The following is a 15,923-nucleotide window of genomic DNA, read 5'->3' on the forward strand; positions in this document are numbered from 1 at the left end:
AGTAAAGCGCATGGGTAATCATCTCCTGTGAGCTCCTTTAGCCAATGATACAGACCTTAAATTTCCAAAGAGAAAGTCAGATCTCGTCCAGGATAAAAAATAATAATAATAAAGAATGGAAATTTACAGTCAAAGCCTTTTAGCAAAATATGATTCCTGTTGTTATAATACGCTCTTGCTGTAAACTGAAGGACAGGCAGCTGCCCTGACTGAATCTTGCAGATTTGCATAGTTATGTGTGCCAAACCAAAATTTAAAATTAAACTTTTAAATTGAAACTGTTCAACCATATGGCAGTATAAGTGAAGATATGCAAAAGTCGGCTTGTGTACCTCATTGCAGGAGAAAGTTTTATGCCTGATCTTCAAAGTATGTTGGGCAATTAGAAAACACAACAACATGCTATTTTATATACACATTGTTTACATACAATGACGGGCAATACTATAGCCAATGGCTAATGCATTACTGATGCCTTGTCACATTGTCATTGTATTCAATGTGTGTACTGTAGATATGGCAAAGCAACAAGTGTAGTACACCTTTACTGCCAGTGGGAAAAGTGCCCTTCAGCCTCTTGTAAAGTCATAACATGGGACAAATGTGTTGATTTCAGACAAGCCACCATTTTGTCTACACACAAGACCACAGAGGAACCACCCAATTCACCAATAGACCCCAGAAAAGACACACCACACTATAGGCAACACCGACCGGGGCGTCTACAGAGGAACATGCCAGCATCCTGCCGGTCCTGCCTCTGTGCCGGGGGAAGGTCTGAGGGTTGTGGGTAGAGGAGATGGTGAGGAGGGTTGGGAGGGGGTGGGGGGAGCTGGGGTCTGCTCTCACCTGGTCTCACTCCCGCCAGCATTGGCAGTGGGTGGTGGGTGAACGCCATGCGGGGGGACCTCGTCTGGGAGGACAGGGCGCTGAAATCGAATTTCCCCGGCTTCTTAAGAGAACCAGGCGACGAGAGTCCTGGTAAAAAGGGGATCAACAAAATGGCAGAACAGAGACCAGGGTTTAATTTAAAACATGGCTGCGTTGCTTACTGCAACTCTATCAAGAAATGATCAGAAAGTATCTTAAAGCTTTAAGAGTCTATTTTGATTGCAATACTCATATGATTATGACTGAAATCAATGGATTGATTGTTTCATTCATTGATTTGTGACTATACACTGAGATGGGTCTACTGGCATCAGACTGTATTTGTGCACAGTCAGCAGGTCTAGGGGAGGAGGAAGAGGTTGGGACTGGGAGAGACCACGTTTGAAGCAGTAGAGGGTCAGAGCGAGGGGGCAGAGAGGGCAGCCAGGGGGACAGGTCCAGACAGGCTGAGGGCACAGTGGCAGGAGAGGAGAGCTGGAGTGAACTGGGTTTCCTTTGACTGGGTTTTTACTCTGAGCAAAGCACCGGGTCTGACTGGTTAATGATTAACCCAAATGACTTGAAATCTCATTTAACAGTGTGTCAGATACTTTTAGTTAGTAGATTATAGGGTCTTTGGCTAATGGGCAGAAAAGCATCTCCTACAAAAGCATCAGTATGAGAAATAGCCTTTGTTGAGTACTGTCAGACTATAGTTTTGAAAAAGAGTAATAAGAGTTATAAAGCAAGACAAGTATTCTATGGAGTAAAAATACAGCTTGAAAGCTGAATAATACTGAAAGTAAAACGAGGAAACCAGAAAGTTTTTTGTTCTTTGCGCACCAGCAAAACATTTACCTCTCTGACACATAATATAAGCAGGAAAATTGCTTCTACTTTGGTTGTCTACAAAGATTGAACAGAACATACAACTTGTGCTGATGTTCAGCCCAGTCTTCCAAACTGATTTCCTCCTGTTAATGCAAAGTCATGCTTGTATTTGAGGATACCATGTAGCCAACATTACAAAGCACACTTAGAAGCATACTCACTACGACACTTGTCCAGACACCTCTTCAGAATGAAGGGGACATTGGCTGGCATTATACTGGTGGCAGACTGTGTTTTCCAAGCAAAAGCCGCCATGAATAACCACATACTCTAACTGCTGAAGACCAGGCCAAAGCACACATCAATAGATCCTCTGATGTAGTGCCCTCCTGCATATCTGTCAGTCAGGTATTTTATGTTAATGCCATAACCGTATTTCATAAAAAAGAGCACTTCTACTCACAACTCTCACACACATTCACACAAGCTGGCAGCCTCTGGGCCCACTGCCAGTTTGAGCCAGAGTCGGAGCGCGGCAAAAAGATGGAAGAAGTTAAGCAGTGGAGGAGTGGAGATGACATGGCCGCGCTACATAGACAAACAAATTAAAGTGTCCCCCCCCTGTCTATAAATGTCCGCCTTGGCTCAAGAGTAGCGTGAAATATCCTTGGTTTGGTGAAATTGGACAGGGTAAGTACAGGCCAGCTCCACAAGGCAACCAGAAACATGACCCAATGTGCGAGAGCTACAGATAAACGGGCCTCAATTCTGTGATCAAGGCCTTGTGTGGTGAGCACTGGGGAAACTTGCTTTGATCTATGATATTCCAGAAACGCTATTAAGATCGTCTGGGTTTTGCCAAACACTATCTGACCTCTGCAGGGACAAACAATGCAGAATATACACCTAAATGATTAGAACAATAAAACAGAACAATAATGAAAGCACAGGACACAGACAACATTATTTAGTTTTGTTTGCTTCTTAGCAGTAAAACCCTGTGATAAACAACCTCAGAGAGTAAAATGCCCATAAATTGCTAAACGGCTCAATATTCGCACATATAAAACAAACGAGTAAAGATGTGGGTAATTTCGACACGGCCCTGAGATGTTGAAATAGCTTTTACGAGCAACGCATATAAAATGTAACAGAGCAGATTTCTGAAAAGCCCCTTTTTAAAGCTGCACTGGGAAATCTTTTAGCACTATTTCGCCCGCAGTGCTCATTGGAAAGCATGGGCGCAGCTGTGCTCATGTGGGCACCGACAAGTTTAGAATAAGGCGGGCGTCCGCACTTATGTTGAGCGCGACGCTACATAACTCCACACAGAGGTCGGGGATCAACTCTCAAACACAAGGAATATGTTTGACGATAGGCGGCTACGACCAGGGTGGATCCAAACACATCCCTGTAGGTGAAACAATGTACTTTCTCACTCATCCAGGCAGTTGAAACTCAAAAAAGGTCAATCAAAACCACTGGACTGACTTTAAAAGAAAAAAAGCTGCCCCCTTGGCGTCACTGGCAGTGTGGGATTTACGGGAGATAAGTCTTTGGGATCCATTCATTTCAAAGCGCTGTTCAAATGACTGGCTCTTTACGCTTTGAAAAACGTGTCAATGAAATCTCGCTAATAAAAAGAAGCTGTAACTGTCTGACAAATCAATATTAGTGCGTTTAGCTTTGACTTTAGAGCAAAACACTTTCAATTGTGTCGCCCGCTCCATTGTTGGGCTGATTCTCGTGATCGTTTGAGGGGAGTTCTGGGTAAAATTGACTGAAAAATAGATCCCTCTCTTTTCACAATTGTTTGAACTGTTTACCTAGAGCATTACAAAGCTTCTATTAGGGCTGGGTGATAATTACGCTTTGGAATAAAGTTGACTGATCGCAGTATGTGATTGAACTTATAGCCCCCTATTTTTCACAAACAAAGATAATATATATAATGGAGTTGGAGTTTTTATTTTATTGGTTGAGGTTCAGGAGCAGGACAAGGCCTCAACTTCCTTCATCTCCTCACAGAATAACCACTTCTCTAATTACCCAGGTCATTGCTAGTGAACCTCGTCTTAAACAACTAATGTATGTATTTCTACTGCAGTAGCATTTAACTTTCAAAGGTTTTTCTTCCACATGTGCTGGTACTGTCACAGGATTGGCTTCCTGGCCTGTTGATTAAAAACCCAAGCTGTTGATTGAGATCTTAAAAAAATTCAATATGACAGCAGCAACAATGGAACAACTAAAACTATCCAAATTAGTTATTCATGTCACTGGGTAGTGGCAACAGGTCCATCTAATCAGGAATTTTGCTGTAACAGTTGTTTGCGCTAATGAAGAGTCAAGGGAAAATGTATAATTTCAACAAGCATTTCAAGTCCCCGAACACGCTTAAAAAGTGAACGTCAACATGTTGTGTGCTTAATACATTTTGGCAATAAAAAGTGTTTTCTCCTCTGTGGCACATATATAGGGATGACTGGCTGCCACATGACAAGTTTAATTATAACAAACCTATTATGCATAAACAGTCTTAAATTATACATATTGTTTTTAGTCTCAGTGATATTCCCTAATTAGCCGCTATCTTACCCAAATATCTGGTTCTATGTGGCTTTGCTGTGGGAAGCGGCAAATGAGGCCCAGATGCCCAATGAAAGCTTTGCCTGATAAAGCTAACAGAAGTTACTCTGATCTCGGTGTTAATCTCTGTGCGTGTGTGGGCGTGTGCACGTGTGTTGGAGTGCACGTCCACACAAATGGCGTTGTTTGTTCGACATTATTTCAGTGTCCTGGCAAACGGCTATAGCAGACTGGCGGCCAATTGCTCCCATGACCCTCCAGTGTTGCCACGCTAACAAGCTGGCCACCGTGCAAACCTTAGCATTAACACCACACAGGAGTGTGCACATGCACTGTGCTTTCAAAGTGCAATAGTAATAAGCTAGCACATTTGTGTCTCATTAAAGCCATACTGCGTAACATTTTACCCAGTAAATAGAATACAATACAAGCATCACTTTTATTAGAGGTGCTTTTATTGTGGATAAAAGGGGTCTTTACTATGAGCGGGCTCGCCTCTGCTTGAACCTGACTTGTAACTGTGCTGGGAGTGGGACATCACAAGCTTGTCTCCATGGAGATGTTGCAGTTTTACTTTGATTACACGTTGCCAAATGTAAGGTTTAATAAATTAGATCCTTTTCCAAATTGTTTTCTTTGTTTCCCACTGCAAAATACATCAGTGCAACATTCTGGTCTTTAAAAACATAATTATTCTGAACATGGCTGTATATTATTATTTTACTCTATATATGCATATATTTTTCAGGCTAAAATAAAACTTGCAGCACGGGTCATTAATAATACTGATACAAATTCACACGCTAAAGAATAATTAATTCAGTCATTTTTTATTAACCCAGATGGTGGTCCCCATCATGAACGCCTGAGGTCAGAAAGCCTTGTCTCTTAAATATACACTAAAACCAAAAGAATAAATTCAAATAGTTGATCTAGGGTTATAATGCCCAGCTCTATCAGCAAGTAATAATCTGTGCCTCTCCAACACCGCAACTCCAGGCGGACAAGTTACTAAGCGGATTTCCCAAGTCAGAGGTCAGAGAGGAAAAAAGTGCAGAGTTAATGATGAATTACATGATCACCTGCTATGCCTGGGAGCTTTTTGCTTTTCAGGTAAGAGATTCACCTCCAGAGTCGACAGAGACACCCCCCGCCCCTCCTCTTCCTCAGCCTCACGCCCAGACTCCACCGCAGCACCATGAGAACAGATGTCCGCTGTAACCCAGTAGCTCCCTTCGCTGTGAACACATGGAGGCGCCATCTGGACCGGAACGTTGCTCCTCTCCAGATTGGGAAGTGTGTGCGTATGTGAATGTAAATCAGAGAAAGCAGTGTATACATGTGCTTAAATCTAGTTGTATTTTTTTGCGAGGCAGACGGCGCCTGGTGCATTCATGACACACCTGAGTGCCTGCAGTCATGTTTGTTTGTGATGTGTGTGTTTTTGGGGAGACGGTTGAGGCAGGTGGGATGCCACTCGACATCTCTCTCTAAACAAAACTACTCGACAATCCCCTGTTCACAACACAGCCCCCGCCATTTTGGTGTCTTTCATCACTGGCGTTCTCTCAGGGCTTGACGACAAAATTACTACAACCCAGCAGCATTGCTGACAAACTCACACTGGCATCACAAACTCTTGTTTGTATTCATGTGGCGACTTGAGACAATGAGGTTTTTAGAAACAGTAATTGTAAAATGGTTTGATTCACCCAGGGCGGTTGTGATATATGACAACAAAAATCTTGATAGTGAGCATTATACAAATGCCCATCTGCAGTTTGCAGAATGCCCTGGTGCTGGCGACAGATGCAGGTTGTAAAATTACATACTTTGTTACTCATCAACTTTAGGATTAAGCATGGAATATTTTTGCTTTGTTTTTGTTTTGTAGCACATCAGCAATAGTATGTCAACATTGGTTTAAAAAACAACAAACAGGGAATGCAACCCTTCTGGTTGCAGTGGGAAGACATTCATGAAGGCTGGGGATGTGCTTTGTACCCGAACTGAGAAACGTATGTGCTCTTAGAGTATGGGACAATTAAATGTCAAAACTTCCCAGTCCTTCTCGTAGTAATGTCATGAGCAAAACTCAAATCATCCCAGTTAATTTTGTCTATTCTATATTTGCAGAATTTGAAATGCTTAAAGTACTGCTGCAGATGTGATGTGCAAGATAATCTAAAGCAGATAACATTGTGTTGGCACCGTGGCAAAAAGTTATGCTTGAGAATTTAAAACACTTCCCCCCAATTTACATACATGGTGATTGCTATGGAGCTACAGGGCAACCAAGCGGCTTTGGTAAACCCCACAATGAACAACAGCAAACATCTGGAAGAGAAACACAACCCCACCCGGCGGCAGCACAACCAGAAAACCAGACACCGGAGAGGGATGGACGAGTAACAGGGACAGGACAGGAGGACTACTCCATGGACAAAGCAAGACAGAGAGGAGCTGGCAGGTCAAAGAGGAGCAGAAGCAGACATGGATGGACACAGTATAATGTTTAATGTTCTAACCATGGTAAGGAAACTGCACTCCATCGCTCTCATGCTTAATCTTCCTCTCCTGCACACTGGCCAAATGGTGCTGCACTGAAAGGCCAAACGGGGAGAAGGGAGAGTTAACAATAAAGGAGAAAAAAGAGAGAAAGATGGTGGAAAGAATGAGAGAAAAAGACAAAAGGGGTTGGTTAAAAACAGGCAACATGGGACTTTCATGTTATAGAGTGCAGCAAGTGTCTATAAAAGTTACATCATTACACACGGGTGGTGTCTGCAGTCAGTATATGAGAGGGAGGGGTGGATATAAGATGGGGATATACTGTAGTTGAGCAATTAGGACATCCCTGAGAGTGAGATACTCATAATACTTGAGGTTTTGAGCATATATTTTGCAAAATGGCCGTCAGTTTATGGTGGAGCTTGAGGTTAAGTGTTTGGGACTTACAGGCAATTAGGCTGCTGAAATACTCTGTAAAAATACTGCCATAGCAACTGAGTGGTTATGCTCAGTAAACAGCACTACATCAAATCTAAGGCGTGTTACTGTCTGTTATTAAGTAACACTTGCATAAATGGCTTATAACTAATGATATTCTTTATAAACTTTTTTTTATAATTCTAAAAAGTAGTTTAGAGGGAACAGAGGGTTGTCAAAAACAAACAAACAAATGAATCGATGCTGACACTGAACTAGATACTAGTTTAAGCAGGTTTTAATGCAGAAGTTTATGGGTCAAATTCAGTCCAGTAAAAAAGCTAGTTTCTGATTTCCACAATAGTTTCTACTTTTTTAAATTTGAATAACCCTGGAAACCCCCCGCAGAAGCCCATGCACCTCCAGTGGTACACACACCACAGTTTGAGAACCACTAGCATACTGCATTGGTCACATGAGCTAATATTCAGAGCAGCTTGCTTATATATAAATTGCGTGGTATTAGAGCATTGAGACTTAACCTCAGCTGCACAGACACGTTTTTCCCTCGCCCCTTTTTGCCTTGTTACCATTAAATAATTTAGACGGACCATCAAAACAAGCTCTGGTTTAGAATTACACTGTATTAGAACATGGCTTTGACAAGTGTCTGGCATCAGCCTCTCACCGAAACACTCACGCACAACAGCCTTACGTCATCGATCTGAATATTACATTTCTACATATAAACACTGGAGTTATTGTGGCCTTGGTAAAAAGAAGGATCACCCCGAAGAGGAATATTTTATTACGTGGATATTTAGGATTTTCCATTGTCCATCAATGGGTTTTCTACCTCCACCCTGTTAAAGAGGTGCGGTGAACATGTCAAATGGGAAGTCATTTTTCAAAAATCAGATTCTGCTCTAAGCTGATGGTGATGGGAAAACAGAAACATCAGCAGGACAAAGATATATTCTGAATGATGGGGATAAACTGTACAATGTTGTACAGAAAGGTGATTGGAGGGTGGGATGAAAGGATGTTTTACACAGCTCAGTAAAATATTATGTACAGTATGTTTATGATATGTCATGCTATGAGGTGGACTGAGGTCTAGGACTAAATTGACTAAACTTTAGTTTAGTGCAAAAAAATGTCAATACATGTCTTTTTTTCAGTTATAACAAAGACATATAGTACTGTGTATTGATGAGTAAACACGCGTTAAGTTCTTTGCCCATTGTTACAGTGAATATTTGAGCATTCAGACCTATTTGAGCATTCAGACCAATTTGAGCCTACTCCTAAGTCCACCTCCAGAGCTGGGATGTTTTGTGAGTGGTGGTGTATCGAGTCATAATACCTGCATCCACATCATTGGGCCAGCCGCTGGACTGAGAACTGCTGCCTGCTGCAGGGGACCGGCCCGAGTAGAACACATCATCCACAGGGCTCTCCATCTCACTGTCATCAATGGACTTGCGCTTGTTGGAGCTGAGACAGCACAGAGTGAAACTTATTAAAGGTCAGATATTACACAGGCTTAACTACAAAATAATATATGTGTCTTGAAAATATCTCACAGACTTAGTGGTTTACAAATGTAGCTGTACTAAATGCCACCAGAGGGCAACAGCAAAGTGAAAAGTGAAATGATTTCAAACGAGCTAAAAGCAAAAGCTGTAACATTTGTTGTAGCGTTAGTCATTTCAACCCTGTCATAATAAGATCATGTTTGGGGAATATGTGTGAACTTTAAACAAAGGATCACAACGTTCTGACTTTATTCATTGACGGGCTTACAGTTTGAGAGCTGAAGAGTGAAACAGACTAAAAGATTACTCAAATGTGCGCAAATGAAACAAATCACCACTTCAGGTAGGAAGATGCAATATTTTCTATTGCAATGTTTCTACTACTCCATTTATCCAATTCTACTGTGGCTAATGTTGCCAATGACGGGAATTAACATGGGCCCTTAAAGGTCCCATATTGTAATCAAGGCTGGCACATCTTTAAAGTGTGAGTCTTTGGTTTTGGAGTCAGGCCTGCATCTGCAGAGCCAAGAGTTAGCAATTTTTGAAATGTCAAGGTCTCCCCTCAATATTCTGCTTTCACATTGTATTTTTGCCGCGGGGGACGAGGCAACACAACTGTAAACAGCGAGACAAACATGAGGTTCAGAATTTATTCAACATGCCGCATCCACACTGGCTCTGCAGTAGTGAAAGTGCGTGTGGCGATGCTTGGAACACTTTCCTGTGTGTGTTAGCATATTCTTATGGAGTCGTACATCTGTGACCAATAAAACATAGCGCCGGGATGTGAGCTGTTGTGTGTGACACTGTGTGGCTTTTGCACGACCATTAGTACCATGGGAGAGATTCAGTAATGAGTGTAACTACCTCCGTGGGAGACTTGCATAAAGCTCCATTTCGGTCCTGCAGCGTAAGACAAGCGGGCGGCAGAGAGAGGGGATAAAGGACAGACACAAAGACAGGAGGAAGGGGCAGAATGTAGGGTTGAATGAGAGGGTTAGTGGTGGAGGGAAAACACAGGAGAAAGGGAAAAGAATCAAAAAGCAGAGGAGGAGTTTATTGATGGGTTAGAATAGTTAGTATGGAGAAGTTACAGGCCTCCCACTAGTCACTATTGTAAGAATTTCCACCATAGCATTACCAGAGACAAAATACTGGGGCTGAGATGATAAGCTTCTGTCACACACAATATGTACATCACCACACATAGGGGTCGATGCGCTTGGCTCAGTGCTTAGGTGTAGGCCCAAAGCGTGGCCCTCACTTTGGCCGACTACTCTTCATTAATATCCATTATGTCATCATTTAAGTTTGACAATATTGGGTTTTTCATATGATACTCATCACACTAACATATCACGATATCTCAAAACAATATAGTCCCCGCCCAACAGAATACCCCTAATATTACTAGGTTTACACACTATGTTTTCTATAATCTGCAAATTATATATAAACTACAATAACTAAAATAGCCTTACTGCAATTAAGTCAGACTTGAACGTTTTGCAGCAATATATATACCTCGTGGAAGGGGTGGAGGTGATGGAGCGCCGTCCCAGGGTCACCTGGTTGATGTTGTAGTAGCCAGGGCTGTCCAGGTCAGCTAGGGAGAAGTTGGGTCCAGTCGCCGTAGCAACAGGGGCTGAAGAATAGGAAGCAAGACTCGTTCAATATGAGTTAAATATATGGATTAAATTATTGAGACATGTTTTCGTATCCTGGTGGTGAGGTGTCTATGTGTGTTTTCTTAAAATCAGCTGAAGGGCCTGTAGATCTATGCTGGAGGACCAGATTTAGCCCTGGGCCTGACGTTGCCTAAGTATAAACTGAAAAGCACGAGCATCTGCCTGTTTACCCTGGTCAGGTAGGGGCCATGTTCAGTGCTTAAATATTAGAGCAAACGTGTGGAAAGAACCACTTAGATGGCATTTGGGGGCCAAAAGAGATACAGATACTTGTTCGTAGTTGTGATTCAAAGCGATTGATACAAGCCATGACTCACTCTGTGACACGCGGACGAGCTCGGCTACGTTCCACACCCCTGAAGTCACAAAGCAGTCCTGGAAACTCAGATTCAAATGGCCTGCAGAGAAAAGACATGAGAGGAGAGATACAACATGTGAACAGGGTGAAATGCACAAACCAAATGTGCGCACAATGACACGAACACGCAGCCATCAGACACACATGCTAACGTTAGCTGAAACACATGACGGGACGGTGCTGGTGTCTTCCATTGAGACATGTGTTTTCAATAGGACACGGGCCTGCTTTTGACATGTTCATTTTTTAAATGCTGACAGTTTATTACTCACAACCATACATGCTCTGCATTGAAATCTCAAAGCTCTCCAAATTGAATGCTCCCAAACATTTTTTTGAATTTTCCCAATATTAGTATACACTGATCTTTGTCAGCCCTGCTGTCCATGTTTCTGCGGCTTCAGACTCCTAGTTGCTTGGGCAGGCTTCTGTTAACCTTAAACATATTCTGAAATAAATTGTAATGTTGACTTTATGACTTGTTTTAGCATTTTTATTTTTTTTTAATTTTCAATATTAATGACAATGTTCATTTCATCGGCAAACCTCATCAGAGAGGCTAGAATCCTTAAAATCCAACGTAGAGCCGCAAAACAAAAGCAGGTCTTGGTTTTCCACAAATGAAAGGTTGAAGCTTGAATCTTAAAACCCACTCTGGCAAATTTCCTGATGTTGTCACCCATTTTCTGTAATCACCTGATTCTTGCTTTTTTTGTTCAATTATGCAACGGTCAACTACCAATCAACTGATGGAGGGAGACCATATGCAGTATCCCATTTTGCTCGAAAAAGTGAGAATATATATATATATATTTCTATATTCACTGATGTGTGAGTGTGTCTTGACTTGAGGCCACAGTGGAGCTGATTTTGTGATTTTTTTCAGGGTGCTGACATTGCTGAAACACTACCCCCTAGTGGCGAAGAGAGACTCCAGAAAGCATGGAATCCTATTGTGTCAAAAACAACTTCAAAGCCTGGTTCCCAAGATTACCTTTGTTTAAAAAACTCCAGTTTCCTCATGTGTGAACTCTGAGGTAGGTGTTTTTATTTTTAAGCAGGATTTGTAGGCTTTTAAAGTTTCTGCAAATTTACGAGGTTGGGCTTTGATTGAGGGGTCCAGCAGAAGTGTGGAGACGTGTTATTGCCCCATACTTCCCGGGAGGTCTCTGCCCGTTTTAGGAAAATGCTCTGTGGAAGGACTCAGATCTGCCATCTTGGATTCTCTCTTGGCTCCCTGTTACTAAGGTAAGTGGTGAGTGTAGGCTATTCAATTACCCCCAAAAGAATTACATAAGCAGTTTATTTTTAAACAGTGATGCTGCATTTGACAAGTTAGCAACTAAGTTTGTGTTTGAGTGGATAGCGGAGTCCCCCTTTTTAACACTTTTAATTAAAATAGCATAATTGGTACTACCTCCAGTCTGTATACAGTAACACTGGGACATCATCACAATCCAGAATCTGAAAACAACCAACTACTCCTACTCCCACTCCTACTAATTCTACACAGTTCCATCTCGATACATGGTGCTAAGTAGATTATGGACATTTTACCTTTGAGTAAAAAGGGCATAATACCTACGCCCTATCTCTCCCCTCTCTCTCTCTGCATCCATAAGTCCTCTCCTTCACCCCCTCAGCTCTCTCTCTCCATCTCAGCCCGGGGTTAACCGCAGCGGGGACAGCGTATGAGGTCAGCGCTCGGCTCGGCAGTGGCCATGTGGTTCCCATCTTCCAATAACGTCAGTGTGATTTATGAGCACGCCGCACACAGCCCCCACACTTCAGGACCGTCAACTCTCCTTACCATAATAAACTTTAGACCCAACTCTGCCGGGACTCGCACACACACACAGAGGCCCAAATGCAAGGAGAGATCCGCAAGTACGCAAGACGTGCACGATAGGACATGCCGTTACTTAATGCATTCTGCCTCGAGCCATATGTGAAGACACACTTAATCGATGACATACCATTTGGTGGGGGCTTGACGTCATTGTCTCCTTGCTGGTTTGAGTTGTCTGATTGTCCTGATTGTTCTGGAACACACAAAAAGAAAGCCAATAAGCCAGAGTTAGCCTTTGCAAGCTAGCACAGCATTTTTTTAACCATTCGTCTAGAAGTAAATTGGGAGGGTTGGACATAAAAAAAGGTTACAGTTAAGGTTAAGGCATTGATGTGATGTGATATTTTCTGGCGTATGCTGCAGTATCATATAGACTCTTGCACGAGAGGGTAACATCATCTTGTGGCCTGAGGTAACTTCTACAGACCAAGAGCTGCTTGCACCAATGGCTGCCGTACGTGAGCGCAACTGTTCGAACTCCTGAAAACAACGTTAGGTTCAAAGCTAATTTTGTGTTGTTTTTATCAAACTCTTCAATTTCTTCTCACTAAACTATTCCATCTCCTGTGCGTGTATGCAAACGTGTAGGCACCAAATCGCCTTCCGAATCTAGTTTTGCTTGGCCCGGACTGCCATTCTTCTCTCGATATGTAATGTGGCCTCATGGAGTTTTATAGTTGTATCGTATATACCGTTCGGGCCAATTAGCCTACAGCGCCAAGGCTTTAAGGCTGCCCTGGGCCAAGTCTCCCCGGTTTCGTTGAGTGCGCGGCCCCCTCAATCTCATCATCTCCTAAACCCAAATCAGCGTCCTAATCTTGGGTGGCATTAGTGCATTACATGCCAGCCATTTGCGTGCCAAAATGGTGGAGACAAAAAGAGAAACAAAACCACCTCATCAGTCTGAAGAGGAGGAGCACACAGGGATAGAGTTTCTTCTCTCTCACAACATGTTTTCTGAGGCTTTTATAAAGTCCCATTTTCAACGTCTTTCTCCCAGCGTTTCTCCTCGCACTCCTGCTCCTCTCTCCTGGTGCTGTCGCTCTGTGGAATTCTGGCAGCCATTTTAGCGCTTGGCAGCCATCTTAGCTTTGGCGGTACTCGTGCATTCCTGCTAGCTGACGGCACACAGGCGCGCACACACACATAAGGATACTTACAGACAAATCTAACAATTCCTGGTTTGATATTGAAGATAAGAAGAGCAACTGATGATCCGCAAAGCCAACAAAATCAAGACTGCAGGTGGAGCCTAGAGCTGTCCTAATTAGAAAAGGCCTGTGTTTCCCTTGGATTTGAAGCAGTTTACGACAAGAGGAGGCGTGTGCGCGGGAGGGCGATGACATCACTACATGGAGTTTCAAGCTCCATTGAAGTCATAATGATTCTAAATATTCATTTTTAGCACTGTCGACTGACGCAAACACAGTCCACCAACAACCTTTTTTCACTTTCAGCCCTTATGATACTGAGTAATCATATACAAGATTGTGAGTTACTTTACTTCTCGGATCCATCACAGAAGAAGTTAGATTTCAAAAGGCTGCCCCTTTAAGTCAAATCTTTGGGTAGAAGAATACGGAGGTAAACAAAAAAACAATCATTAAGTGGTAGGCAATACTAGTTAGCAATTACTCAGTTGATTATAGTTTGATTTCAGATGGATTGAAGCGGAGAGAATGTGTAGAAATCTATTACAATCATTTTGCAATGAGCAATTTCACTTTGAATTTGATTAAAAATACACCAAAGAATTCAGCTCTTCCTACACCTGTGTACATCTGCATTAGCCCTCATTATCTGTGTGACAGCACTCCAGCCAAAAACTGAGTCCAGTTGTCATGGAAACGTGAACGACAACCACAGTTGGAGCAGGAGGTGCATATGTGTCGCTGTTTGGCCTGGCAATTAGTTCGAAAGAAGATAATAATATAGCCTACTGGCATGAGCTCAGTAAGTTGTTTTGTTTAAGTATTTGTTGGCAGTGAGTGGTTTGGCAGCCTCTCCGCGACTCTGTAACAAGGCTATTTTTTAAAACTATCAGTCTGTCCATATTACAAGGTGTTAAATCTACTTGTATGTGCAAAATGGAAGTGGAAACCCAAGAGGTGTAACTTTTGGCTTGCTTGGAGCTGGGTTTGAGAATGGAGGGATGAAGAAGTGTCGTCTGCTCAAAGCACTGTTAATTGGAGGGCCACGAGACAGCTCTAGTACAAGAGAAGTGCCATCATGAGTTTTAATCTCTGTGCAATCAATGCAGAAATGCCCCATCTGTCCTTCTGCCTGAGTGTGGCCATCTATTGGTGGGAAATAAATAGCTAATATACTTAAGACACGCGTGCTACACATTACTAAGAAGAACGGTTACTCATCTCACCAGCCTATACACATGCACGCCTACATGACACCATGAAACATGTCCACTGACACTATAGCTGGCATACACAGAACAACAAGAGCATTTGCTAAAGCATATTTGCTTAAGTCTTGAAAGCTTGCACTCAACATGGCTATCTCTGAAGCTCAAAGAAGTTCCTTGGTAGAGCTTGCACTCTTTTAAACACAGATAAATCACGCTTATCTTCTGCTCACAGATGACTGAAGCCTCTTGCACACTCTAGAACTACAGAGAATGCTATCATGATTATAATAATGCTAGGCAACGAATGCTAGTTTATTTCTCTTCAGAACCTCCTGGCTTGTACACAACAGTTAACACGAGCTATACATTTATCACACTAATAATACAGACTGGGACAAATAGCTCTCACCTAGGCTAATGTACACAAAAGGCTGTCTCGCGCTGACTCAATCGCTCAATTTATCATGACATTAAAACAACATGTGCATTCATTCGCAAATTGTTAGGAGATACTTGAAAGTAAATAACATACACATGCTGGCTCGCTAGAAGAACTGGCAGCCGTCATCCAAGCTAATGGACTCATTTAGCATGCACATATTCATATAAGAGTTTGCTGTTTGCACGGCGGCAGGGAGTGGTAATTTAACAAACAGCTTAGGAGTGTTTGTTTGTGCATCCGAAAGCACACAGGAGCAAACAGGCCGCTGTGTAATCTAATGTACACTAAGTAAGAGGGGGTTTTACAGACTGACAGCAGACGCTAGAGCCATGTCAGATAGACACACATGGTGATATAAAGTAGCAGATCGGTATCTTAAACTTGACAAGTGTTGACGATTATTCTCACAATAGTTACATTTATGGAGAAACAAATGCTCCATCAAATTTCTCTCAGTGAGATTGG

General features: G+C 42.4%; 1 protein-coding gene across 22 annotated transcripts in view; it reads right to left on the reverse strand.

The window, feature by feature from the left end:
• nfixb (nuclear factor I/Xb) overlaps nucleotides 1-15,923 on the reverse strand; it is a 129,457-nt gene that overhangs the window by 13,002 nt on the left and 100,532 nt on the right. For 12 of the 22 annotated variants that reach the window (XM_079563909.1, XM_079563914.1, XM_079563901.1 and 9 more), the window contains 7 exons: nucleotides 12,782-12,847; nucleotides 10,765-10,845; nucleotides 10,284-10,404; nucleotides 9,627-9,662; nucleotides 8,585-8,715; nucleotides 6,819-6,893; nucleotides 850-978 (listed from right to left, as the gene is read on the reverse strand). In XM_079563909.1, coding sequence (XP_079420035.1) covers nucleotides 850-978; nucleotides 6,819-6,893; nucleotides 8,585-8,715; nucleotides 9,627-9,662; nucleotides 10,284-10,404; nucleotides 10,765-10,845; nucleotides 12,782-12,847 — 639 coding nt within the window. The remainder of the gene's footprint in view (nucleotides 1-849; nucleotides 979-6,818; nucleotides 6,894-8,584; nucleotides 8,716-9,626; nucleotides 9,663-10,283; nucleotides 10,405-10,764; nucleotides 10,846-12,781; nucleotides 12,848-15,923) is intronic. The other 10 variants (XM_079563908.1, XM_079563913.1, XM_079563899.1 and 7 more) reach the window with 7 other exon arrangements.

The sequence above is a fragment of the Gobius niger genome, assembly GCF_951799975.1.
Source record: "Gobius niger genome assembly, chromosome: 10".
Classification (NCBI taxonomy): domain Eukaryota; kingdom Metazoa; phylum Chordata; class Actinopteri; order Gobiiformes; family Gobiidae; genus Gobius; species Gobius niger.